Source organism: Buteo buteo, unplaced genomic scaffold (assembly GCF_964188355.1).
Source record: "Buteo buteo unplaced genomic scaffold, bButBut1.hap1.1 HAP1_SCAFFOLD_96, whole genome shotgun sequence".
Classification (NCBI taxonomy): Eukaryota; Metazoa; Chordata; class Aves; order Accipitriformes; family Accipitridae; genus Buteo; species Buteo buteo.
Window position 1 is genome coordinate 177,751 of NW_027439260.1, and position 27,713 is coordinate 205,463.

General features: G+C 49.2%; 1 protein-coding gene across 1 annotated transcript in view; it reads right to left on the reverse strand.

The window, feature by feature from the left end:
• Nucleotides 1-8,643: 8,643 nt before the first annotated feature.
• The window catches only part of LOC142027943 (uncharacterized), a 61,231-nt gene continuing 42,161 nt past the window's right edge, over nt 8,644-27,713 (reverse strand). Inside the window, exons 10-15 of the mRNA XM_075022100.1 lie at nt 11,629-11,714; nt 10,465-10,993; nt 10,112-10,307; nt 9,767-9,884; nt 9,471-9,613; nt 8,644-9,025 (exon numbers count right to left, since the gene is read on the reverse strand). Of these exons, the coding sequence (XP_074878201.1) occupies nt 8,930-9,025; nt 9,471-9,613; nt 9,767-9,884; nt 10,112-10,307; nt 10,465-10,993; nt 11,629-11,714 (1,168 nt within the window). The 3' untranslated portion in view covers nt 8,644-8,929. The remainder of the gene's footprint in view (nt 9,026-9,470; nt 9,614-9,766; nt 9,885-10,111; nt 10,308-10,464; nt 10,994-11,628; nt 11,715-27,713) is intronic.

A 27,713-nucleotide genomic window follows, 5' to 3' on the forward strand; every position in this document is an offset into this window, starting at 1 on the left:
ACAAGTGGCACCCTGACTCCAGTGATGTTTCACTCCTCTCTGCTGAGCCCAGAACTGGATGACATTGTTCCAAACTTGTTAGCGTAGAATCATAGAATAGTTTGGCTTAGAAGGGGCCTTCAAATGTCATCTAGTCCAACCCGCCCCCCCCCGCAATGAGCACAGGCATCTTCAATTAGGTCAGGTTGCTCAGAGCCCTGTCCAACCTGACCTTGAAGTTTCCAGGGATGGGGCATCTACCACCTCTCTGGGCAACCTGTGCCAGTGTTTCACTACTCTCACTGTAAAAAATTTCTTCCTTATATCTAGTCTGAATCTACCCTTTTTTAGTGTAAAACCATTACCCCTTGTCCTATTGCAACACTCTCTACTATAAAGTCTGTCCCCAGTATGCCAGTAAAGAAAACATTTCCATCCTTACTATTGTCCTGTTTGAGTCTTGATTTATGAGATCTAAATTTTACACATGAAAGCATTCTTAAGAAAATCATACAAATTAGTCCCTCTGACCTAAATGGCAATAGGAAAAAAAAAAATTAAAAAAAATCACATCATCAAGCTGCTTTTGATAACTTTTTTCCCCACAAAAACTTTCCTGCAGACCAGGTGTTCTTCCATGTTTATTTTCAAATCTTTCTTCCATCTTTCAAACTTAAGGGGAAGAGATTCAACATTTTTGAGCATGATTCCAAGTGCCATGAAGAATTATTGCACTGGGGAGAAAGGAGGACTTTCCGCTCAAATTTTATTTTCTTAATTTGGTTAGTTGTTTTGTTTTTTTTTTAAATCTCATGCCCAGGACATGGACATCTTTCCATAGACTATTTCTAAAGCTGAGTGCTTGGAAAAGTCCTGTCATCAGGACACTGCAGCGGTGTTCAGATCATTCTGCACTGGAGAGTCCAACATCACCAAAAACTTCCTGAGAAATTTTGAAGGAAGAAAAAAATCTCTATTTTGAAGGAAAAAAAAAAAATATCTCTATTTTGAAGGAAAAAAGAACACCTGTATTTTGAAGGAAAAAAAAATAATCTCTATTTTGAAGGAAAAAAAAATAATCTCTATTTTGAAGGAAAAAAAATAATCTCTATTTTGAAGGAAAAAAAATAATCTCTATTTTGAAGGAAAAAAAATAATCTCTATTTTGAAGGGAAAAAATTAATCTCTATTTTGAAGGAAAAAAAATCAATCTCTATTTTGAAGGAAAAAAAATCTCTATTTTGAAGGAAAAAAAATCTCTATTTTGAAGGAAAAAAAATCTCTATTTTGAAGGAAAAAAAATCTCTATTTTGAAGGAAAAAAAATCTCTATTTTGAAGGAAAAAAATCTCTATTTTGAAGGAAAAAAAAAAATCTCTATTTTGATTTTAAAAGACACCATTGTCAGGAACAATTATCCCTCATTTTTCTCATTCTCTTCTTTTGCTATAGCTTCTGGGAGGGAGCTATCCAGCTGTCATTTCCTCCTTAGCATGACACTGCATTTCTTTGTTGCAGCCAGCTCTAGGAAGTCATTTGGACAGTTAGTGTCCAGCCTGTAGAGGACAAGTCCAAGTCTCCCCACCAAGTGACACTGTAAGGACATCATGCTGCCATGGTCCATCCTCACCATGCAAGGAAGAAAAACAAGCCAAAAACGTTTTACTAGTTCGGGTTCCCCTGAAGACAGGGAAGGGGGCCAAGATTGTGCAAAGTTAATCATGCCAGGGTGCGTGTACGAGGGGTCCCCGTACACGAGGGTATGACAGTCCCTTGGTACAAGACCTGGGCACAAATGTCCTTCATAGCACTGGGGTGGGAGGGAACAGTCATCATTCAAGCACATCCCTGCGTGGATCCTTTGGACTGTACCCCTGATCCCTCCTATGTACCTGAACTGCTCGTCTGGATTTCTACAGCAGCTGTTGACACCCTTCCTTGGCCTCCTCCCAGCAGAGCTTCCCTGCTCCTGCAGGGCTGGCTGGCAGAAAGGGCCACAGGACCTCCTGCCATCTTCCAAAGCAACAATCCCCGTAAAATGTAATGGATCCCAGAGGTGTTCAGTGGCAGCAGGAAGAAGCAAACAAAAAAACAAAACAAAAAACCCCAAGAACTTTCTAGCATGAACAACTGAAAAAAGATCCTTTGAATCACCAGATCTTCTCTGCTGCCCATAGTCAGTTCTCCTAAACTCCCCTAAAAAAAAAACACAAACCACAAACCAAACCAAAAGAAAGAGGGAAAAAAAAAAAAACCACAAACCACAAAACCAAAACAAAAAAACCCCAGTGAACAAAGATCCTCACATTCAGCCTCCAGTGAATAAGGGCAGGGAATGAATTATGGGATAGCAGATCCTTCACAGACCAAGCCTGCCTGCTCTCTGCTCTCATTTTATTGCGCAGCATCTGCCTGCTGCTCCTGGCCCAGCAGTAGCCACTGCCACGATGCTACCTGTCATCGGAGAAGGGTGGCAGCTTCTCATAGGGCTTAGAGGCACAGTCTGACACATCATGAAAGTCATTCCCTTTCTTAGTCACTAATTGAAGTTGGTATTGCAATTTTCCTCTCTGACCTTTGGATTCTTGCAGCACGGGCATTACTGTAAAAATCTCCCAGCATTGTAGTCTGACCATTACAGGCTCTTATTTCCCATAACCTGCTCCCAGTGCAGCCCACTGACAATCCTCCCGATGCGGCAAACGCCAGAAACATCTGTGGTAGCAGATTCCCCCCAAGTTAAGGGAGAAGCTGGAGAGTGGATCAGCCTGGTTTGGTGAGAGCCCCTGCTAAATATTGCTAAATGCTTCTCTTCCCTGTCCCTCTGCTCCTGCCCTTGTGGGTGCTGTGGTCCCAAGAAATCTTCAGACAAGGGGTTTCACAAACCCTGGCCCTGGCTACAGCCCAGTCCCAGGGAGCTGCAGGAACACCCCAGACAAATGTGTGTGTGTGTGCACACACCATCCTCAGGCACTGGGACCACCGAGGTCCCCAAACACTGTGGTCCTCCCTCGCAGGTGCTGGGTAAAAGGGTGTTTTGAGGTGATTCCAACCAGTCTTGCACGAAGGAAACAGCCTGGAAAACAGCCTAAACATTTATGTAAACACCATGGAGAAGGGGTGCATGGGTATATACAGAGAGATTTTAATCTTCAGCTTTTCCAAAAGAAATAAGCACCGAAAACAAACAAAACCCACCCCAATTAGATGAGGGGTAAGCTTTCAACACCTCTGATTTGACCATACCACCTAAAAATAACCGACAACCATCACACCCTAGTGATCATCATAAAAAAAATTGTATTTAAGGCCTCCCCAGTACTAAGTTCCAATCAGATAGTTCAGAAACTCAGATTAAAAATAGACAGAACTCCACTTTTTGTTCTGAAACAAGTGCAATCATTTAAACTACTGTTAATAATATGTCATTGCCAGGTAGTTGCCCTCACAAGATATCTGACACCTAATCTATTACCATCTGCTTATATTCAACTAAAAATGAGATGCAACAGCATTTAAAGCTATACAGAGCTCTTTCAGCTGGATAAAAAAGCATGAACACATTTTCTTCACTCCTCTCAGTCTGGCTCATACCTCAAGGTCTGCATAGGTTGCAGAGGGTGATTTTTAAATTCCTACAGTCTTCTCAGAGTTTAAGCTTTAAGTTAACACGAAAAGATAGATTTGAGCTTCCAACACTGCAAGATACCGCTGTAATATGGCATCAACAGTCATGCCATTTTAATCAACAATGTTCCTATTCAGTGAAGCACATTTCTGATCTTCAGCCAAATCATGCAAGAGAAAATTGCATTCATACTCCCTGGTACTGCTGCTTCTCAGTAATCCATTACTGCATTGAAGCAGGTCAAAAAACCTGTCTCAAAGACACTTCTGCTATCAGATCTTCAGAGGAGGGGCAGAAGGGGCAAAAAGCAGCACATCTCCAGCCCACAGTCCCACCAGGGCTCCTTTACTCACAACTAGGGACACTCATGGACCTCAGCAAAAATGGGACAGTGGTGAAACACACTCCCAGAAGGCAAGCCTTCTTGCCTCCCCCGAAAAATGAAGCCAGACCTGCCTAAAGCTGAAAACAAGGCTGTAGAAAACATTATTCTCTGCAAACCGCAGAGAGCCGTGCTCTGCAGAGGGAAAGCTCCCATCTAGCTGCCTGCACAGGCACGTACCTGGGACAGAGAGCAGAAATCACAATTTGGCATCTCAGACAGGGACACAAGAACCCCCTTCCCTGCCTGCTACTGATATTCAGCACGATACCGAGATGATGAAGAGTCAGGCAATGTCCAAGATTCTGATTCATCTCTGATAATCAGAAAGTAGCTTTACCTGCACCCTGGGACCAGCAAGCAGCCAGCTCCTTCAGCACCTAGACATTTTGTTGGCAGTGAAAAGCTTCATAATCTTAAGCCTTTACTTCCAATTCAAATACTTCATTTACAAACAGCAAATAATATTTAAGTGCTGTTAGTACTGGGCAGATAAACATCTAGTATCTTTGGAAGAGAGGCAATCCACAATCTGAAGGAAATACAGCATGGCTTCTTCTGCCTTTTTATTTATTTTATACTTAATGCATTATTATCATCCTACAATATGTGTACTATTTTGGTTCAGTAATTAGGTTTCTTCTCACAGTTGCATCCAGGAAGACAATCTCTTCTGGAAGTTGTCTTTTCTGTCGGTGAATAATTAAAGGAGTATTTTTGGCAGGACATTTTTCTCTCTTCCATCATCTTGGGTTTTGGTTTGGTTTGGTTCTTTTATACCTAAGCTCTTGTTTCCAGCTTTTGTATCCACCTGTGTTTGCACTGTGCTTAGTCAACACCAAAGCCCAGACATCACATATTTGCAGTCTTGGCAAGTTTTATGAGTCCTGACAACTGTGTAGCTGAATTTCTCACTAATCTTTCAGCAGGACCATAACCCTCAGAACCTCTAAAAGAACTTTTACCCCTAAATTCTTGTGTGCCATGCGCCCATCGACTGAATAGCACTCCACAAAGCACTGTTAAATCTTTCAATTTCCAGAAAGTACATGCAAATTTTATGTCACATTTGAGAAAAGAAAATCAGCTCAGTAGTAGAGACAAAACAGAGAATTGGTCAGATGACAGGAGTGATTTAAGGTTTCAGCAGATCACTAACTGCACTCAAGTCAAAATCTCAATGAAAGCAAAGATAAATCTCTTTTTGGACTTATTAGCAAGTGTGTCACCAAAACAAGAGTTCTCAAACCAAATCCCTAAACCTCAAAAGTGTTTTGGGAAAATGTATTTCCCCCCCCCCCCTCAATGTTGCTTCTTTACTTACAGTTGTGTCTCATTTTTTTAGCTTTCCCCCCTACCACAGGATCACAACCCTAAGAGATGCCAATACCCTGACACAGATTTCCCCAAGAGCTTTGGCATTAGCACCAAATGCCACAATGCCAGTAAAGTCATGAGAGTCAGCAGAACCGATAAGCAGTGGAGATCCCTTAAATTACCTTTTCCTGGCACCCTGAACTGCCTTTCCACACAGAGAATGAACTGGGGCGACAGCTGGGGTCGACAGGTGGCGACTATTCCTGCAACTCCATCCCGACTCTTGCTTGATTTCTGCCTTTGGCTTCCCGAGGGCAGGCAGATGTTCGACCACTGCCAGGGAAGCAGAGCTTCCTCACGCGTAATGGTGACCTGGGAAGAGAAGCACCACAACCCTCAATGCCCACCCTTCATCCTTGTCTCCCTGAGCGACGGACCTCCCCTCCCACGGCATTCCTGCGAGCAGTCCTGTCCCATTCCCTGCCCGCTGCAGACCACCCACCTGCAATTAGCAAGGGCGGGCACCAAATGAACTCCTCCTGGAGCCTTGCACAAGTGCTTCCACTTCAAGAAGCACAAGAAGAAGCGGGAGGGCAAGACGGGTTCCCGCCGAGCCCCCCTCGTCCAAATGCCTGCCGCTGGAGAACGCCCAGCTCAGCCGCTTGCCCTGCGCCTGGCACACTCAGCTCCCAGGACTGCCGGAGCCCTCGGCACTGCAGGTGCCTAGAGGAAACTCCTGGCCCCAGGAGAAGGCCCCACCTTCTTCTCCCATGGGTCAGCACAGCTGGGGAGGGCTGCCAGTCTCCTCCCTTCAGGCGGTGCTGCCTCGGAGGATCGCTCCCCTCGGCTGCCACTGTGCCCTGCTTTGGGGCCCGCCCTTCCCTGAGGCGATGTTTCCTCCGATTGGCTGCATGAGATCGCTCCTCCCATCCAGTGATGGGTCAGGCGGCTCATCAGTCATCTCTGCTTTGCTCTTGCCAGCTGTGATTGGTGGAGCGGGCATGCCCCGCCTCCAACCAACACCCCCCCCCCCACACACACCCGGCAGGGAGCCCGGCTTTTTCCCCTCTTGCCACCTCTCCTGCAGGCCTCGAAGCTTGACTGGTGGGTTACCTATCGATCACATGCCTTGCCCCCGCCTCCTCAAATGCGATTGGCTGTCCTGGGCCCACTGACTCCCCAGGGACTGCTGGGTGGAGGTTGCCAGGCAACGAACTCCACCTTTAGGGCTGAGAGCCTCAGCATGGAGCTGTGGGCCCTGAGGAAAGGCTGGGGGTCATCAAAGGCGGGTTTGGACCCGAAAACCGAGGATTTCGGCCCGAAACAGGAGGCTCTGGGCACTACAAAGGATAGGCGCGATGCTACAGCTGACGCTGGGGACCCTGCAAAGGAGGGGAACCTCTTGGTTCCTCTGCCCTTTGCCCCAGGGTGCCGTGTATGGGGCAGGACTCTGGACTCGGGGAGAGGGAAACTTCCCCTGGGTCACGGGCAAGGCTGTGCCAGCCCAGAGCACGCAGGAGGTTGCCACCTCTGAAGACCGGGACGAAGGAAGACTGGCCAGCTTGGCCCTTGCCGGTGCCCCCGCCACAGCAGGAGCCCCCCTCAGCCTGCTGTTCAACCCAGAAAGGGGCTCCGTTCCCGCTTACATCCTCACCTTTACCAAGGAACACCTTTAGGAAGGACTGGGCAAGGCGGAAGCACGTGCTTCCTTTGAGCGAACTTTGCAGAGCGTTCCGTTTGGGTCACGCGCGTGTGGTGGGACCCGCGGGACAGGGGGCTGAGGCTCACGTGGGCTCGCAGCCGGGCCAGCGTGCACAGCAGCCCAAGGGACAAAACCACGTCTCTGCTGGTGGCCTCCCTGTGTGGAGCTGCCCCTGCCCCCTGCAGATGTGCGGAGGCTCGCTGGGGGTGAGGAACAGCACCAGTGGGGCCTGGGTTAACGGGCAGGGGTCCGATGGGCCAGCCAGATGCTACTCTCCGTCCCTCTGCTCGGCCCCTGTGCCGCTGCTGACCCTTTAAGGTCCCCCCGCCATTCCCCACTCGTCCCCCAGTGCCCCCCTTCCGCCCCCTGCCCACACACCTGTAACCTCCTGTGACCCCCTCGGTTCCCCCCAGTGCCCCCTACTCCCCCCAGTGTGTCACTGGGCAGTGCTGTGGGGGGTCCCAGCGTGATGGGACACCGGGAGGGCGAAGCCTGCTGTGGCGATACGGTCGGGGCTCTCACCCTTCCGATTCTCCCCCGCCATCCCCCTGGGGGGCAGGGAGCGAGCGGCTGTGTGGTGCTCAGCCACCGGCCAGGCTTAAACCACCACAACCTGTGAGCAAAAGAGTTACCTACCCACGGACGGACGGACGGGGAGAGTGCTCATCCTTCCTCCTCCCTCAGGGTGCAGGCATCCCCTGTATCACACCGGGGCGCACAAAAGCCTCAGCAGTCCGGCTGCTGTTGGAGCCCCTTCCAAAGCTTTTTGGGGCGAGCTGATGCATTCCTACCGCCCAGCACGGCGGTTGGGTTTATACCGTTGCCATGAGCGAGGGGATTCTGCAGAAACTGCCCGGCACTCGCTGTGCAAGGGTGATGGCCGCAGGGAGCAGCAAGCTGCAGGTGACGGTGGCTGCATACGGACCTTCAGCCCTTCCTGGCCACCGTGTCTGCCTACATCTTGCCCTCGCTCGGAGCTCATGGGGCTGCTCCTCCGAGGTAGCCCAAATGCACCAGGACGTGGTCCTGGGCAACCTGCTCTAAGGGAGCCTGCTTGAGCAGAGGGCTTGGACGACCTCCACAGCTCCCTTCCAACCTCCACCCTCCTGTGCAACTCTGTGCCTTGCTTTCACTCCTAAAGCACCTGAACCCAGCCCTCATGCACGCCGGCAAGGATGCTGGGACAAGGCACAATCCCAAACTCCTCCCCGAGGGGTCATCCTCAAACAGCAGCTGCCCGCTCCAGAACAGCCGATGGCGGACACAGTCAGAAGAGAGAAAAACCGTTTTATTGAGAACATTAACTGCGGTGGGGGTCGGGCCCAGGACTCACAGGGGTTCAGCCAGTAACAGGAAAACGGCACCTACAAGGACAGAGTCAGAGAGCGCTGCTGAATGCACAGCGCCAGGAAGAGGCAGGGTTTGGTTGCCCTCTCTCTGGGGAACACCGTTGACGAGGAATTGCTCATAGCCCAGAAGAGAGCGAGCTATGGCTGGCATTGCCGAGGGGAGGGCTCTGGCGCCTTATCCCCACGGGGAATGCCCTTAGAGAGCTGTGCGCGCGCAGAGATGCACAGGGCCCCTGTGCCACGCAGCAGGGCTCGATGGGGAGCCCCTGGGGAGCGGCCACGGGGTTCTTGCCAGACCCTGCGCAGCAGCAGAGCCTGGTACACACCTGGGCTTCTCGACCTGCCGGACCTTCCTGCATCTTTTCCGTCTGCGATCCCCCAATCTGTTTTCTCTCTTCCTCTTCTTTTTTTCTGCACAGCTTTCATCTCCCCAGGCCTGTTTCCTCCTTCGGTTCCTTCTCTTTTCCTTGTCCCGAGGAGAGCCTGCAAACCTTTCCATCCCACAGTGTGCTTAGATAGGTAAGGCCACGATCCAGCGGAGACAGTTCTGATTTTAACCCAAAGTGACTCGTTTTACCTTCTTTCCTCTGAAAGGCTGCCCAGTTGTTGCGGGCGTAGCAGGGGCTCTGCCGTGCTCTCGAGGGTGGCTGGAGGCAAAGCTGGAGGTGCCTAAACCAGAATTGTTGGAGTTCAGGGGTGGCAAGGGACGGCCTGGAGTAGTAAGGGACTGCTTGCCAAATTACCACCTTAGCTCTCTGGGGAAGATGCTGCTTTGCATCATCCATCCACATTTTGCACAGTCCACCTGCCCCAAAACAGACTTGATGAAACTGTGATGAAGTAGGATCCGAGCAAAAGCCCTCTCAAGTTGACAGCTACTCCCCGCTGTCTTTTTGTAGGTATTTGGTTGGATTAAGCACATGCTTAATGCATTTGAGAAAGGACCTTTCCAGTTTTCCATACAACGTATGATTCCGTGGGGGAGGAGGAGGAACCCCAAACACACAAGCCATCGGCTGGCCGGAGGAGGCCCAGCAGCTACTTGGCCTCCTCAGAAACTACCCTCCTACCCGAGAGACACTGTCACGGTGCTTGTGGAGCAGAGCTGACATACCTCTGTCGTTTTGGACTCCGCCACCATGTCTCCCCCAGCTCCTTTGAGGACACCCAGAGAGGGGGATGCATGCAGAATGGCTTCTGCCTGGTGGCCCTGGTCTCCTCTGCCTGCAGGGCCACTTTGCTCTTCCAAAGGCAGGTCTAGAAAGCAAAACCATGTGCAGCAGTGACGCCTTGGAAGTAGCACACCTAAAGCAAAACCCACCCCAAGCCCTACACAGGTTTTCTTCTTGACGTTGAGGTTTCTGGTATCCCGAGCCCCAGCCTGGGACAGCCCTCAGTTCCTCCTCATACCTGTGGCTCCGTCCGTGGGGGCTGGCGACTCCCCAGCTGATGGACAGGAGCGGCCAGCCACCTCCTCCCCAACAATGTCGCCGCAATTTTCAATCATAAACAGCGCCAGCGTGTTCACCTGCACACATCAAACCCTTGCTCTCAACCCAGCTGCCTGAAGTTGTCCCAAGCAGCCTTTCCCACTCCCGACCCTTGCCTCTGCACAGACGGCTGTGGCTGCGGGGCTGCCTTTGCAGGCAGCCACCCCACCGGCATTTGCTCAAGGGAGGAGGCAGCCAGGGACCTCTGAGCAGCCAAGCTCGGATGGGCCGGCAAGGCTGCAGCCGGCTTGCCAACACAGCGCACCTTCTCGGTCACCTCCAGCATGGCCTGGAGCGGGAGCAGGTCCTCGTCGGGTGGGCTCAGCAGGTTTGGCCCAAGGCAGATGGCCAGGTTGCTGCAGCTCATCCTGCTGGTGGCTGCGTTGCGGCCGATGTGCTGAAGGAGGGACAGCAGCCGCTTGAGGAGGAAGAGGTTGGCTGCAGGCAACTTCTCGGCCACCCTGAGGGAACAGGGACACTAGGTTGACAAAGCAGATTTTGCCCAGGCCTGTTGTCCAAGGCAGGGGGGAGCCAGCGGCTGAGTTGCCCAGCTTTCCAGGTGCTCTCAGCCAGCGGCCAGGGCTCCTGCTCAACAGGCAGGCTGCTGCCCGCACTTACGCTTTCAGCTCGGAGACCTTCTCCTCCTTGCTGGTCCTCTCCATGGCTGCCATCCAGTCCTCGTAGAGGTGGGTCACCAGCAGCTTGTCGGGGATGCTTCGGAGGAAGTCCTGCAATGCCAAGGGCTCTGGGTGAGCCTTTGAAGTTTCCAGGCCGGCCAGGAGCTCCTCCAGCCGCAGGTCAGAAGCGCTCACCTTCAAGACGGCGGCCAGCAGGAGTGCAGGCTGGTTGCCCAGGTCGACATCGGCGTCGCGGTCCAGGGCCTCCCGCAGCTCCCGAAGTTCCGTCCCGCTGGCAGCTTTGCGGAATATCCCCTCCGTCGACGGTCCTTCCCGGCGCAGGACAGCCAGCAGCTCCTGCAGGAGAGGCAGGAGGACAGTTGCTTGGCCGAGGAGCTGCCTTCCGACAGCGGTGGCCAGAGCACTGCCCCAGAGCGAGCTCCTTGCTGGGGGTGAAGAGCCCAAGCCACCATCCCCGCAGCTCCTGGGGACGCCCTGTGGAGCAGCCGGAGGGAGGGCTCCCACCGCCTCTAGGGAGCATCTGGAGGGCTGGGGACCCCCCTGGCCAGGCTGGCTTACCTGGATGGGCCGGGGCAGGGAGCCGTCCTCCCCGCAGAGGGCTGCCAGGGGCTGGCCAAAGAGCGCCCTGCTGCAGCCAGAGCCCACCTGCCCTGGCACCTGGGCAGCGGCCGGGGTCCTCCGACGAGCAAAGGGCCAGGGCAGCCCCATCCTCCTCCTCCTCCTGCTGCTGCTCCCTCCTGCTGCAAAGGAAAGCCGAGCAAGAGCCCGTCAACGGAGACCGCCGGGCCAGCGCTCCCGGGGCCTGCCCTGCCCGCAGCGTGGTGCTGAGCGGTGCAGCAGGACGGGCAGGGAGCCAGCAGCTGGACCTCTGAGCTCCGGCTCAGCAGCTCCAGTTGGGAGGCTCCTGAGAGCCGGCGTGCCACCAGGAGAGGAGAGCCTGGCCCAGCCCTCGCCCTGTCCTCCTCCAAGCTGTGGGCAGCAGCAGAGGCTCCGTGTCCCCGCAGAACCACGTCCAGCGGCCGCTGCCCAGCGGGTGTCCGTCCTTCCTTCCTCCTGGAGGTGACATCCTGCCTCGGGCTGCCCAACCTGCATGGCGACACTCGAGGGACAAGTGAGCACAGCTCCAGCGCTTGCAGGAGCTTACCGTTCTTCCCGAAACTCACCCGGTGCGTGGCAAAGTCCCCCTCCGCTGCTCGGCGGGACCGTCGGAGGCCCTTGCTTGGGACCAGCCTGCAAGAACCAGGCTGCGCTCAGAGAGCAGCCCCGCGGCGCAAAGGGCCGCCGGCGAGCTGCCAGCCGGCACCGGCAGCCTGAGCGTGGCAGAGCCGGGACCCTCTGCCCTCCCGGGCTTTCTGCCCCGCGGGGCAGGTTTCCCCCCAGCACCGCCGGCCAGGATGTGCCGGCATTCCCGGCGGCTCCCCAACCCTCTCCGCTCCCCGAGCGGCACCACCCTTCCCTCCATCCCTCACCCCACTGGCCGCACGTGCCGGCACAGCCAGAGGCGGGCGAAAGGCAGCCCTTCTCACCTCGGCCTGGCCCTCCATCAGCCTCTCCAGGCTCAAGGCGCTGAATGTCCTCCACTGGGCAAGAGAGAAGGAGCGGAGGCAGGTGAGCAGCGATGCCTCTGCCGCTCGCTCGGCGGGAGGACCAGGGCTCGGGGGCAGAGCCCAGACCGGGCAGGCACTCACGGCGTGGCGGCGGCCCAGCTCCTTCTCCAGGAGCCTGATGGATGGGACAGGCGTCACCCGGGCTCTCTTGGCTCCTTCTGGTGTCCTGTGGACCGGGAAGGGACAGGGAGAGAGCTGGCTGAGCCCCAAGCTGCCTCTTCTCCCTCCTGCGGCAGCTCTGCCCGAGCGAGAGCGGCCGGCAGCCACGGGGGCATCTCTCCCCAGCTGAGGAGCTGCGTTCCCCCGTCCGGCTGCACCTGCAGCATCCCCGCGGCTTACCCCAGCAGCGTGCCCACCCACAGCTCCTTCAGCGCCCGGGAGCTGCAGAAAGAGAGGAGAACCAGCGTCAGGCCCCGCTGCCCCCCAGCCCGTGGGCAGAGGCGGGCGCCTGCGCAGCCCTGCCCCGTGGGGAAGGACGCCAGAGTGGGACGAAGCCCCGTGGGGCAGGACAGAGGCGCTGCCCGAGCCCTGGCTCCCCGTGTCCTGCCAGAGCAGCTGCTTTCGCCCTCCCCTTCTGGGGACCCAAAGGGGATGCGGGACCTGCCCATGCCCCCATCCCTCCCTGCCGGCATGCTGCTCGCTCCTTGCCCAGGCTCTGCACGCAGGGCAGAGGCCGTTCTCATGATGGTGCGGGTGTGCTTGGGAACGTCTCCCGCCTGGCCGTGGCACTCACCCGAAAGTGGCGATGCAGGAGCCGCTGGGCCAGACGAGGAGGATGGAGGTCCTGTCCTCATCACCGCCTTTCTCCTCTTCCTCGTCCTCCGCCGCCTCCTTTCCGCCGCTCAGCACCCACAGCTGGTCCAGGGCCAGGCGGAGCTGTGGGCGCAGGCTGGTGCCGCGTCTGCAGAGAGCAGAGAGGAGAGGCAGGCGGTGAGCTGGGGGTGTCCTCCTCGGGGTCCCCCCGGGCCGAGCCCTGTCCCCCACCTGCCCTTGGGACAGACATCGATGGGCGCATCCAGCACCAAGGGGCCGGGGCCTGGGGCTGGGGCCGGGGTGTCCCGGGGCTGGGGCCAGGGCCAGGGCTGGGGGAAAGGCAGCTGGGCTCTGAGGGTCTTACTGCAACTTGGCGATCACCAGTTCCTCCTGGAGGAGGAGAAGGCGTCTCTCGCTCCTCTTGCGGCCCCGGGTCAGCCGCACGTCCGCGCTCAGCACCGCCTCGGCGTCGGCGAGAGCCTCCCTGCAGAGCAGAGAGCGGCGGGCATGAGAAAGGCCGCTGCCACCGCGGGTCCCGGCCGTGCCCCCGAGGCACAGGGAGAGCTCACCTGGAGCCGCAGCAGCAGTTGGCCTGGCCCATCCTGCCCGGGAGAGGAGGACCCTCGCCGTGGACCGAGGACGCGGGCCAGTCGGCGACAGCGGGGATGGGAGGCGAGGTGCCGGTGCCGGTTCGGTGCCGCTCGGTCAGATCCTGCCTCCTCCCAGCGCTCCTGCGTGCCAGCACAGCTCCGTGCTGCTGTCTCTGGCGGCCGTGGGCTCCAACTGACCAACATTCCGAGCCCAGCGACCAACATTCTGAGCCCAACGACCAACATTCTAAGCCCAACGACCAACATTCTAAGCCCAACGGAAAGTGGGAGGGGCACTGGGGGGAGAGTTCTTTCCAATGTGGCCGTCTCTGCCTGGCACTGGGGAGCCCAGGGCTCGACAGAGCAGAGGGGAAGGGCTTGGGACTTCTGCGGTCTTTCTTGCTAGGACCTTCATGCCCCAGAACTGTGCATTTCCCTAAGCCACTGTGTCTTAGTCACAAGTGTGTGGCTATCCCTGGATTCCCCTTGCTTGTCTATGTAGCACCCTTCCCATTCCCGCCCTTCATGCACATCTCCCTGTGCCACTGCGATGAGGATTAGAATTGTGTGGGTTTTCTCTAGCCAAAGCAGTGGTCAAATTGGGGAGGCTCTCTCTTGGCATGGGACAGTGAGAAAGAAGATGACCATGCTGATAGGGTGCAGATACAGTTTCCAACTTGGTAACGGTAACTTGGTGTTTTGTGCTTTCTGCATTGCTCTGTGTGCCTCAACACTTCACACTGCAAGAGAAAGGGAATGTCATGGTCTGGACCCAGACACCAATATGGACCTCCTTCCCCACGAGAGGGAGAGTCTGTGCAGCATCACACTTTTGCTCTGCCCTCATTAAGACGAAAACCACTTTCACCCTAGACGATTCGTCCCTGAGAAAGACAGCTCTCAGACCATGCAACACTAGCTGGGACAAACATCCTCTCCTGGATAGTGGCATTAAGATAGGCTGTGTATTTTGAACCATCTGAAGGTCATTGAAGAATGGCCTTGTGAGAAGGTAATCTTGGTGAAGCTGTCGACGGGGCTTCTACGGACATGGGCTCACACACTAACAGACATAGCCATGTGCCACTTATTCTCTTGATCAGCTAAAATATATGATCCATTCGTGAATTGATCTCTTCCTGAATAAACCTCAAACTTCTAAAACAATGACCTAACCAGCTTGAAAAGGCCCCAGGACAGAAACTGAAGCCATAGTCTTAATGGTCACTTTCCTGAAGAGAGATACTGACTTTACAACCTCACTCTGGTTATAATCACAGGATTTATCTTTGCTGCTGCTGCTGCTTTCTCCTCTGAGGCTGGGATTTTGTTAGAGCTATTTTAGACCAGGTCCATGTGATGCAATGCTGACTCTGGTCAGGACTATTCCATGCTCCTGTCTAGAGGCTGCTGCTCACTGTTTGGAGGGAGGAAGGGAGCCTAAAACTTCCTATTTTATCACAAAACTGTCTTTTTATTGGTAGCCCAAAATATTATTGTTTTATGATCTTCTCCAAATAGAAAAATCCCTTACATAAGTCATTTCACCTGCAGCTGGTACCACTTTCACAGCCCTCTCGATCCTCTTCTGTGAGTGCATTACAGGTACAAGCACGTGGCCATCCCGTGGGGTAGCATGTGAGCAGACAACAGAGGGCTGAAGTCTTTGAAGTGGTTTGTTGGCAGGCAAAACAAGCAGGAGAGGCTTTCCAAGCGCTCATGGTGCTGCAGTCAGAAAAGCATGTCAAGAAAATGTGTGGAGATGAGCTGCACGGTGAGCGTGGGGCTGCCTGTTCCCGTCATACCCAGAAAAGTTACTGTAATTTGTGGTTCTCCTATTCTGGGCCAGTGGGATGAAGCTGGGGTATAACCTTGAGAACTTAACTGGTCGGGAACACAGAGGAAGCAGTCAAGCACAGAATCTGAGAGAAGTGTAGTCCTGAGCATGTCCTTTATCAAGGTGCCTTGAAGACATTCTCATAGTACAGCACACAAAAAAAGAATTGGGCAGCACGTGGAAGAAGACTCAGAAGAATGCCAATAATACTGCAATTTACCATAAGAAAAGTTGCAATTTCAGCATTTCTTTCTGTTCTCTGTTCATTCTAGCACTGTTCAAGACAATCTGGAATGTCCAAGAAGTGACTGTGTCTGGTCCCGCAGTTAGATGAAATCTCCCAGCTGTAAAAACAGCTGCTGCTGCCTATTTATCACACAAAAACATGATTTCTTGATGGTAAGTCTAGTTCCATGTTGCTCTTTGCCAATGTCAGCAGATGTTGATGTTAATATATACAGCATCAGGAGCAACAGAAGGAATCACTGTGGCAGCTGTATTTTTTCCTCTGCAATGAAGGGCATTCCTGCCTTTTATTTGGACTTTGTCTTCAGAAGTAGAAGCAATGCACTACAGTGTACAGGTTAACATCACTTCAGTAGGCTTTTGTGAGTAAATAACAGTCCCATAAGCTCTAACGACATGAGAAATGTGGGATGTGAACTAAATACGATAAACTACTGAGTACAGGTTTTTTTGGTAAAGTACTTACACATCCATGAAGGAAAAAACCAAAATGAAAACACAATGTTTTGGGATACAACTGACATTTTCCAGCAGGAAAAATTCACTGTGTGCAGCAGAGTTCCTGCTAGTATAGCAACAGTGCACACTGCGGTTACTCTTTGGACAGTTCATGCTAGCTCATCCTACAGAATGGCCGTCTTGCCAGGATGATTCTGACTAAGAAGTTTTACTGCCTGCATGCTCTGTTAAGTTAGCCCATATTTGGGGTTTTCTGTTTGTTTTGGTTTTTTTTCTTGATGTTTGCTTGCTGTTGTGTTGCATTACAAGTTACAGGAGCCTTACATTGAAGGGAAAGAAAAACAATGTTAATGTATGAAGCCCTTTTTGTTACTCTAGTGAGCACTTACTTATGCCACTAATCCCATGAAGTTGCTTGCATAATTATGCAGCCAAGTTAGAAGTTACCCACATGAGTCAATTTACTCATGAAGGTACATCATTGCTAAGGATGATGTTGTTGTTCCAAACAAGGCAAGACAGTTTGCTTTCTCTCTCAGCACCTGCTCCTCAATAAATAGAAGAGGGCTGATCTGGAGTGAGAATTGCAATACAAACACCCAACTACCTGGAGTTTTGTTCTGCAGAACTAATGTTAAAATCGGGACTCATTCTAATTGGGGTCTGTCAAACAAATAGAAAGATAAGCCTTGCTTTTGTAAGACAAACATGAAAGAGGTTGATTATCAGGCCCGATTTCCCTTAGATAGTTCACTGCATCCCAGGTTACATACCTCTTTTCACTTAGAAGTCTGGAGGTGAAGTGAATGCTGCGTGTGCTTTTTTGTTTATTTATTTTTTGTTCTGTACAAAACAATCATCTCATGTGGAACCTTGCAGATGGCTTTGCAATAGATTGTAGTGGGTATATACCCCCTTACTCTAGTCTCACTTCTAGATTTCAAGTTAATTGTTCTTTTGTATTCAGAAGGAGAAAGCTTGTTCAAATACCAACTGCAATTGCCGGGAAACTGGCAGGCAGGCCTGTTGCTTTCTTTGGAGGAAAAAAAAGCAGCTAATTCTTGTATTCACAGGCAAAACATTCATAGCTTTTTAGTAGGTGATTTTTAAACTATAAAGACGTTAGAATTAGGTGAACACATCTTTGTTTTAATGTGCCTCACTCAACACTTTGTATTGTTATGTGTGAGGGATACATTTTTCATGGTCAAATTTCAGCTATGTTGCATGTAAATATAGCAGCATTTGTAAAAGCTGAGAAACACAGCATGTTCAAAGTTTCGTACAGATATGTGATGGTAACCTACCTTAATTGTCATTTTAATCAGTAAGTACATCCTCACGTATCATTCCTGAAGCAAGTGAAGTGAGGTGACAGTTAAATAACTCAGGCAATTAGACATGAAACACTGTGAAGTTTTCAGGTGGCTGCTTTTGTTTCATAAACCAAAATATCAGAAATCCATATACCCAGTCAACAAGATTTGATATAGCAGTTATTTATAGTTTATAAAGGGAAAATGGGGTTTATATGGAATATACACTTTAAGTGAATTCAAGGCAAAAAAAGTTTAAAAAAAATTAGCAGAGGAGCTATAGGTATGTTACCGATGGATAAACAGAAAGAACATACATACGTTTTTTCCCTTCATTTCTGAAGGAAGAAAACAGCTACAGTGAAAAGAAGGATGCACCGAACTAACTTACAACCAAGGGAATGTGGAATAAAGCAGCAGGAAAAAAACGGCTTTGTGAGACAGGGGTAGCAATCATCTTAAACGCCTAAGCATTTGTATGTGTTCCCTACTTTTTGTGGGTAATCGCTCACAGTGTAATAGTGTGTGTTCAAAATTCTATTCATCTTGTACTTGCATTTCACATTTTAAAAATTCGTAAGCAAGAAGTTTTTTATTGTTCTCCTGCAGTAGAGGTGAAATCCAGAGGCTTACAAAAGTCAGGAATCTCAGCAGGAAAGAAGAAAAAGATCATTTGGTTGTAATCTTTAAAACTAGAGTTATTCACTAAAGCCTTTTTATAAGACAAGCATCTAGAACACTTTTGTTTCACGGGAAAATACTAAAATCGGTAGAGGAATGGAAGTCTTTCAAGAAGGAAAGAAAAAAGGTGGTGTTGATGTTACCCAGCAAAAATTGTGATTTTTATCTTGGATCTTGTGGTGTTTGGTAGGGTGTTTTAGTCCTGGTTTTTGTATTGCTCAAAGTCTGTGAAAAAGCTATCATCTTATCTTGAGATACAGGCTGAAAATATATTGGCTATTGTAAAATCTCTCTTACCTCATTACATGTGGGATTGGAGGTATGGGTCTGATTTGCATTTCATGAATGTTTGGGGTTCTTTGTGTCAGGACAATATCTCACGAGGCCTTTCATGCTGAGTGCAGAAGGGAACCTGACTCACAGGTTCCTGCCCCACGGGGCTTCATCGTCCTGCCCCTTTGTCCTTGTCCTTGTCCTCATCCTCGTCCTCGCCCTCGCCCTCGCCCTCGTCCTCCCCCAGGCAGGCGGCCATGAGGCCTGCGGGGGCCGGGGCCGGGCCGGGGCCGGTGTCCCTGCAGGGTCAGGCAGCAGGAAGGAGCGCCCCGGGGCATGCTGGGAGCTGTAGTCCTGGGGCACGGGGCTGCCGGGGGCCCTGGTGGTTCCCGGGGCATGCTGGGAGCTGTAGTCCTGGGGCACGGGGCTGCCGGGCGGCCATGTTGGTCTCTGCAGTCTCTGCTCCAGCTGCGGCCCGGCTGAGGTGAGGGCTGGGGCTGCCCGTGAGGCGAGCGAGGCCCTTGGGCGGGCGTGGGGGTGTGGGAGCCGGGCCCGGCTGAGGGAAGGAGAGAAGGGGCAGGGTGAGGGGGGTCGCAGTCCTGGGTTTGTGGGTTTCACACAGACTCCCTCTTCAGAAAACACAGCCTCTGTGTGGGTCAGCGGTCCCTGCAGAGCTTTAGTATTTGTAGCCGGTTTTATAAATACACAGCGGGCTCACACGGTGCTGTGCTTCTTGTAAACTGCATCGCTTTTATCCCGGCTACAGCCTGGAGGGAGCAAGTGCCAGCCGGCAGATTAAGATGGAGATGAATGCAAGCGATACACTTGCGATGGTGATCCTGCCACAAGGCACGCTGCGTCTTTGTTATAAGTTACGACGAAAATTTGTATGCCAGCCCGGGGATAAACCAATCCAGGTTTATTGTAGCAAGCAACAAGCAGGCAAAACAGCGCTGGGTGGCCGGGGAGTCTCCGCTCCACCAACGGCACACACCTGATGTGGTAACGTGTTTGACAGTTAAACAGTTAAGTGTTACATATGTATGGGAGTTGCAGGTACGCCTATACATATGCATGACCTATTCCCGCTTTGCATTAAAATGAATTCCAAGAGGTATTACAATTAGTTCCGAGAGGTATTACGATTAGTTCCAAGGGGACACTCCCTCAAGTTTATCTATCCAAGCCACGGAATCGGCCTTGGCCGGTTTCTGGGACCAGTTCCTTATTTTCTCAGAAAACTGCTCTTGAGGAGCTATATGATAAGGTAATCAAGACTGGCTCATCCTGCTTACTTAGCTCAATATCTAGTTTCTGCACTTGTTACTGTGGTTATTACAGTTAAAAGCAGCTTAGTTACTAAGTTGTAGAGATCAATATATTTTAACAATCAACAGGTTTGATGAACAAATTGGTTATGCAAAGTTTATTACAATTCCCCCTTTTTGTTTTTCTTATTTTGTTCCTCAAACTGGGCGAGAGCTTCTCGAGCTAGGGAGAGAAGGGGAGTTTCTTTAACAATTTCGTCTTCTTCTAGGTGCTTATAGTGTCTTCTTATCAACATTAGGTGTACAGCTTCTAATCGATTTTTTATCAATCCAGTAATTCTATTCAATATACAAGGTGCAAAGGTTAATATTAACATTATGAGAACTAGGACAAAACTAAAAGCCTAAGTTATGTAGACATGGGTCTCTGGGTACGAGTTGACATAACGATTGATTAAAACTTGGGGCCCCGGTAGCAATTACTTGCTGTAATATCATTTGATCCTCCCACCTCACCTATAGAGCGTCCATTTATAAGGTTGGTGGGGGTTCCCTTTACCTTGGGTTATCCCTATCAGCATTAGTAACAGTCTTATCATCCAAATGCTTAATCTTAAGTTCAAGAAAAGTGGTGTACCCTTACCCTTGCGACAGGTATTCCGAGTTTGTTGATAATCATTTTGGTTTTTGTCTTTACCCCTGGTGAGAGATGGGAGACTTCGGGGAAGCTCTGAGGACGTTTTGTTTGGGAGTAATAAGTCAAGAGGCTCCGTGAGCCTTCTCTGGAGGTGGTTCATCAACTTTAATCCGAACAGCAGTACGTCTCTGCCTTCTTCTCTGCCTACTCTGTTGCTTAGAGCAGTGAGGTGTACCATCTTCTCGGCAGCAGTCGTATTCTTCAGGGGAACCTCCTTTATATTTGATTCGCTTTGACTTATATGCGTCCCAGTTTTTATCCTTCACTTTCTAAGCTCCCCACCCCACTCTGACCACTGTTCGTCTGCAAGATATTGGCAGTATTTCAGCCTTCGTTGAACACGTCTCGTTGGCGTAAAGACAACACCTCTCAGGGTTTATGCCTTTAGCAAAAATATCCCACCACTCTTTGGAGTCCTTTGTAATTTTCCCGGTTGATACTCCCACACGTAATGCTTGCTCAGTTAATTCCCGTTTGTAATAATAACATTCGTGGCAAATACCACTAGAGGGGAATACCCATAGGAGCAATGTGTGCACCACTTTTCTCTACAGAGTTTACACCTGTAACATACAAAGGGATAACATATACAGTGAGGATCTTTACAAAAGATAGTCTCACTCATCCGCTTTTCTTCGGAACTTAATTTTCAAGCTGTCAGGGTCTCTGGTCGCCTCCCAGTGAGAATTCTGCATTGGTCTTTTGATTCTGCTTGCACGAGTCCATGCTCTTTTGGCAGTCCGGACTGCAGGATCTGTAGTAAGCAGAACAAGAAACGGTCCCTCCCAACAGGGAGTTAGAGATGATTCTTTCCAAGTTTTGATCAATACCTTGTCTCCAGGCATAATTTTGTGTATTGCAATATCTAATGGTGGCCTCTGCACTATCAGTCCCTTCTTTATTAGTTCTTGCCGTCTCTTCATGAGTTTAATGATATACTCCTGTAAGAATTTTTCTTCTATCTTTGGGTGTTCAATTGGCATTTCTAGGTCATAGGGCATCCCCTATAACATTTCAAAAGGAGAGATCCCAGTGTTTGCTCTGGGTTGTGTCCTTACATTTAATAGTGCTAATGGTAAACATTTTATCCGGTTCATTTTAGTTTCAATGATTAATTTAGTCAAATGTTTCTTCTACTATAGCTTGTAGGCAAGTAGGCCATCCCCTACTAACTGGATCTAATAATTTGGAAAAATAACCTACAGGTTTCTTTCTTCCAGCCCATTCTTGGGTTAATACCCCAAAGGCTGTTCCTCCTTCTGCATTCACAAACAAATAAAACGGTCGTTTAGTATCGGGTAAACTTAATACCGGAGCATTTACAAGGTCAGCTTTGAGGCTTTCTAGACTCTGTTCATCCTTCTGAGTCCGTTTTATTAATCTTACTCCTACTAATTTCTGATACAAAAACTTCACTTTGTTGCTGTAATTTTCAATCCCTTGTCTACAGTACCCTAAAAGTCCTAACAACTGCCTTATCTGTCTCTTGCTTGTTGGTGCCTGGAGGGATAAGATACCATTCACTCGTTCAGGATCTAATTTCTTAGTTCCCTTACTCAGCCAGTGTCCTAAGTATTTTACTTCCTCTTCAGTAAAGTGTAATTTAGACTTTGAAACCTTGAACCCCTTCAGGCTTAAAAAGTTCAATAATCTAATGCTCTCATTTCTAACAGTCTCTTGATCTTCCCCAGCTAACAACAGATCATCTACATACTGCACTAAAGTTACCTCTGAGGTTGATTCAAAAGTTTCTAGTACTTGTTCCAGAGCTTGCCCAAACAAATTTGGTGATTCTGTAAATCCTTGTGGAAGTACAGTCCACCTTAATTGTTGTTTCCGGTGGGTTTCTGGATCTTCCCATTCAAAGGCAAAATAATTTCTACATTCCTCCTTCAAGGGGCAAGCCCAGAAGGCATCTTTCAAGTCTATAACACTGTACCACTTCAATTCCGGGGAGAGTTGGCTCAACAACGTATACGGATTAGCTACGACTGGAAACCTGGTAACAGTTCTTTTGTTTACTTCCCTTAAATCTTGAACTAAGCGATAGGAGCCATCTGACTTCTCTATGGGCAGAATGGGGGTATTGTGTGGTGACATGCAAGGTTCTAATAATCCCTGCTGTAACAACCTTTCGATTACAGGCTGTAATCCATGTCTACCTTCTTGTGCCATGGGATATTGTTTGACTCTAATTGGAATTTCCGTGTTCTTAATAGTGACTTCAAATGGAGCAATGTTTAATCGTCCTACTGACTCTGGAGTGTACCACACTTCGGGGTTAATTTTAGCTTCATCCTCCGTTGTCAAGACACACAATTTTACTGCTATTTCTTTGGTTTTTATTTCCAAATTAATTTCCAATTCAATCATTAAATCTCTTCCCAGTAAATTAGATTCTGCTTCAGGTACCAACAAAAAGGATCCTATTCCAAGTCGAGATGGAGCTTCTATTTTTACTCCCTTTATTAGTGGTACCTGAAACGGTTCCCTTTTTGTTCCTATTACTTGTAATTTCTCCGAGGACAGTGTGCATCTTCGGGGCACTAACTGGACACTAGATCTCTCTGCCCCAGAGTCCACAAGGAACTCTACTTCTTGATGCTGGGGACGTAATTTTAATTTTATCAAGGGCTCTGTTTTCTTAGGGGTCCCCAGCAAATAGATCCCCTGACCCCCCTAATCTTCTTTAAGCATTTAGTGGGGGTCTCATCTTTCTTCTGGTGTTCACTAAATGCTTTATTAATATTCTGTCCTCGAGGAACAGATTCCTTAATGCCTTGAACAATTATAATGCGCAGATCTGCCATATGAGTTCTATGTTCTGCATTTTGGTTATCCCAGTTTGGCCGCTGTAGTGGCCATTTAATATCTGCGCCTGGACCGTGTTGGTGCTGCTGATCCCAAACTCTCATTCCTGCTCTTCGAATCATTTCCCTTTCCTCTGTTGTGAATAGTATACTTAAAATTGCCTGTAACTCTTCCCAGGTATATATATATTAGGACCCCAAAACTGGTCCAACCTTTCGGATACTCCCAAGGGGCCTTCTAAAAGGTTCCCCATCTCCTTCTTGAATTCCCTTACATCTCCGGAATTCAAAGGTACTGACACAAATCCCATGCCAGGCTGTGGACCCCCTATAGCTATTTCTCTCAAGGGGTATAATCTTTCTTCTAACTGCTTTTCTTTCTGGTCTGACTCCTCGTTATTCCCCTGTTCTCCTCAGGGGAACTCGGAGGGTCTAAGTCTGGGGCTGGGGCTGTCGGGGAAGAGGAGGAAGGGGGGGGTTGGGTCAGGTGCGAGTGTAGGGGGAACATAACGGGGAGGAGGTGTGGGAAGTTCTTCGGGGTTTTTAGTTCTTTTTTTTTTTTTTTTTTATGGTTCTTTTCACTTAGAGCAAATACATGGATTTGGGTATCTAATTTTATCCATAAATGAGCATATTCACTCTCTTCTAAACTCAAGGGTTCCTTAGAATTTACATATATGTTTAAGGCTTGACATATCCAATCGTCAAACGTCCCCAAAACAGGCCGAAATACCTGATCTCCTCTGATTTGTTTACCACCCCACCCCTGTATGCATTAATATATCATTTTCTCTCTGCTTTTGCCCTGTCTGGGCAGCCAGTCATCCCAATGGGCAATCATTACCCTAAAGGACTATCTGGCGGTATCATAGGGAGACTGACCTTAGGATTCCCTATGGAGTCATCCCTCTTCCCAGGCGACCTACACCCCGGGGAACCCACCATGGAGTCAGAAGGCTTGCTTTTCTTCTGCCCCATCTTCCGAAGTGCCTCTCTCTCACACACACACACGTGCCCCTCGTTCGTGGCTCATGCCCTCGTGGGAAATGAGAACCGCACTACAAGAGGGTCCGCACTCACTTCGCTCCTCTCGGGAGCGTCTCGTTTATGCACACTTTGGGAAACCCACCCCGACTGAACGGGAAACGCTTTCAATACTCACTTAACCTGGAGTCTTCGTCCGGATCCTCGTGCACGAAAATTATGGGGTACTGCAGTGTTCTTTTGCCTGCTTGCCAAATTTAGAGTTCGGAGGTAAGGGTCTTGGAAAGGATATCGTCCACTCCGGGGCCATCCAAGGATGGGGCGCCTCCCCAGAGTTTAGATTCCAAACGAAGTTAACCTTATCCGAGTCACGGCACCAAATTGTTATAAGTTATGATGAAAATTTGTACGCCAGCCCGGGGATAATCCAATCAAGGTTTATTGTAGCAAGTAACAAGCAGGCAAAACAGCGCTGGGTGGCCGGGGAGTCTCCGCTCCACCAACGGCACACACCTGATGTGGTAACGTGTTTCACAGTTAAACGGTTAAGTGGTTTTCAGTGCCTGCTTTGGGAAAGAATATCCTCAACTAGTCTAAGGTACAGATCTATTAGAGGAAAAGGAGTATGAGGTAAGGAGCATCATGCTGCATTTATTGCTAAACGTCTGCTTTCATTTCATTCAAACTAGAAAGTAAACAAAGATTGGACCTGCCAAAGAATTTGTTTCCCAGAGTGAGCATTCAAGCACTGGGGAGCAGTTTGCAGGATCAGAACTTCAGCCTGCTCTGGGTGATAAACCCTCAGGAGAGGAAAGAGAACCCCCACTTTTTTAAATGCATCTCTACTTATCTTAATAGTTCTTCTTGTTAGATTGTGTTGGCGGTCAGACTCTAAGCACGTGACTAAACTGTCAAAAAAATCAAGATATTTAAGGATTATTTGCTGTATTAAATGCTCTTACAAGCAGTGCACTCTATTGCCCTGTGGATAGTATAACGTCATGACTGGCAATTTTCCTTTTTTAGTACAAGGACGCATGTGTGAAGGCAAATCGAGGGTACAAGTGGTGCCCCCACAGCAAACCAACCTGCCAAAACCCAGGCATCCACTGTTACAAACGGGAAGAAGCTATGGGCCTTTGCTTCAGACTCTGCAAAGGCTTTACCAAGCCCGAGGAAAGTGACAAGAAGTGACGAAATGCCACAGCATAACTTCAGGATGGCAGGTGAGATTTCCATCCATGTTCCTCACACGTAGCTGCCTTGTTTTGTTTGCGGACGCGGTGTTGGAATCGAACTGCAAGACCAGTTTCCTTTACTGCACCTGGTACTGTAGTGCAAATACCTTTCATGTCCCAAATTGAGTTGCCAAGACTCTAGTTAAACCTCTGCATAACAGCCTCAAATTTCCTAAGTGCATGATTGCTTTCGATAGTCGAGTCCAGATGTGTGACATATCATAAGCCGTACCCTGTTTGGGGTCCAGATTTGATTGATGTTTAGTTCAGGCTTATCTGCTGTTAGAGATTTTCATAGTCATAAAGGGAAATGCTGATTGTGTGCATTCTTTTTGTCTTTCATAGAGTGTTGTACTATGTTTAGTAATTTGCTGTTGACAGAAATAATTTATGGTTGTCTATGAAGTTGGAAGTGCTAACGTTCCTGTGGATGAATGTACCCGTGGAGCTAACTTCTTGTATTTAAATCAAGAGAAGCGTAATGATAGCTTGGAGGGCTGGATTCTCACCATTTTAAACATTAAAAGGTAAAATAAAATCATATCCATCAAGAAGTGGATTGCCTGAGCTGGTGAAAGGCAGATAATCTCACACTGATATCCACAAATGGCAGAACTGTAGCAATCATGAGCCTGAAGTAGAAACATTAATGTTAAATACTGGCAGCTTAAGAGCCTAACAGTCAAGGTAGAAACTGATTTTTACCCCACCACCCTTTTTTTCCTTTTTATTTTTCTTTTCTGCAGTTTGACATTTCTAATTTTATAAATACTGATGTATTTGAAACTTTGTCATATCCTACCTAGGTTATGACAAGTGTGTGGCAGATAGGACTTTCCTGCTTAGAGAGATCGTGAGCTGGAGAGTGGGAAATGGTTTTATGGAACAAGTATAAAAGGAGAAGAAGGAATAAAAAGGCTTGTATGCCTTTTTGCCAGTTTAGTGGTTTGAAAATTCCTGTAATGAAATTTCTTCTGGCTATGAAGGAACTGTGAATTGGGATCAAAAGAAAGTGTTTCCTGCTACATCGTTCTGATATATGGGAGACCAGTTCTAAAAATCTCAGGCCCCTTCATCCCATTCTGGTTTTGCTCTCAGAGGAGTCACTTTTATGCTCCTTCAGGTTTATTGACTTAACGGAGAGAACAAGGAGTAGGTGTTGGTCTGCCTGGCTGCTGTCCCCCACTGCTCCTGCCAGGATATCCAACTGTAGAGCTTCTGAGTACAGAGAGATCTTGAATCAACACCTATCAGAGCAGAGGACAGAGAACTTAAAGAGTTCCTGAGAAACTGATCTAATCCATTGTTTTATCTATGGAGCCATTAATTTCTGAAGAAGGCCCTCTTTTGTGCTACATGTGACTTTGAAAAGATGACAGAGATCGGCAGCTTCAGCAGTTCCCTGGATAATATTCTAGCTAGGATGTTCCCTGTCAACCTCAGCTTCATCAGTTCTTGTGTCTTTACATTTATAGTTTCTTGCCAGATCTGCATAAGGCTGTATGACTTAAATCTTCATATGAAAAGTAGCACTTGTCTTGACATGTGAAAATTGGGACCCCAGCTAGTGCTTATACAAAAAGAGGTGAAATTTGTGCCAAGAAATACTTTTCTAAAGACTCCTCAGTCTGACTTCGATACTGCAACTGAGTCCTGCTGAGTCTTGTATAAGCACATGCATCATAGCAGGCATACAGAAATCATGCTGTATGTTAGAAAAGCAGTGACAGTTTTGGTGCTGCTGTTTTCAGTAAGACAACTTCAGTGCATTAGTCTTGGTCACCTAGCTTGTGTATTTACAAGTGAGTGAAACAGTGAATGGCAAGGGCTCGAGCACTGCTGAGAAGTCATCCATGCGTTTTTATTGCTAGCATACTCTGGCATAGTTTTGATCTGCTCCAACCTAGTAATCTCCCAGACAGTTCTCAGGAGTGGCTTGAGTCAACAGCATATGCTAGGATCTGTTCCCAATAGGCACTTTAGATGTTACTGTACTATTTTGAGGACAAAAAAAATTCTGGCAAGTGAGTAGAAACTGCTGTGTTGCCAACCTGCGAACCAGAGATTAGTCCCTAGCCCATTTTATTTACTCTTTTCCTTCTCTAGACCAGTGTCAATCTCAAAAGCATCAGGGATTTATCTGGAAGTGATACAGTCTATCTGTGGGGCTTTTTGAGTGTGGTAGCTGTGTGATACATACAGGACATTACTCTTGTCCGTTTAGTTAGTTGAGACTATCTAGTGGCCTAGTATCTCTCACAGGTTGCTCTTTAGTCCAGATGGTGTTCTTTATCTCAACAGTACATTCACTGACTGGAGATCCTTCCCTGAGAGCATTCTCGTATTAACATTTTCATATAGTAGAAGTTGTTTTGAAATTTAGGTCCATTTAGGTCATATGGAGATCTCGAGAGTGAACATACAATGTTAGAATCCTTACTATCCTTACAGTATCCCTTTGGGTCCTATT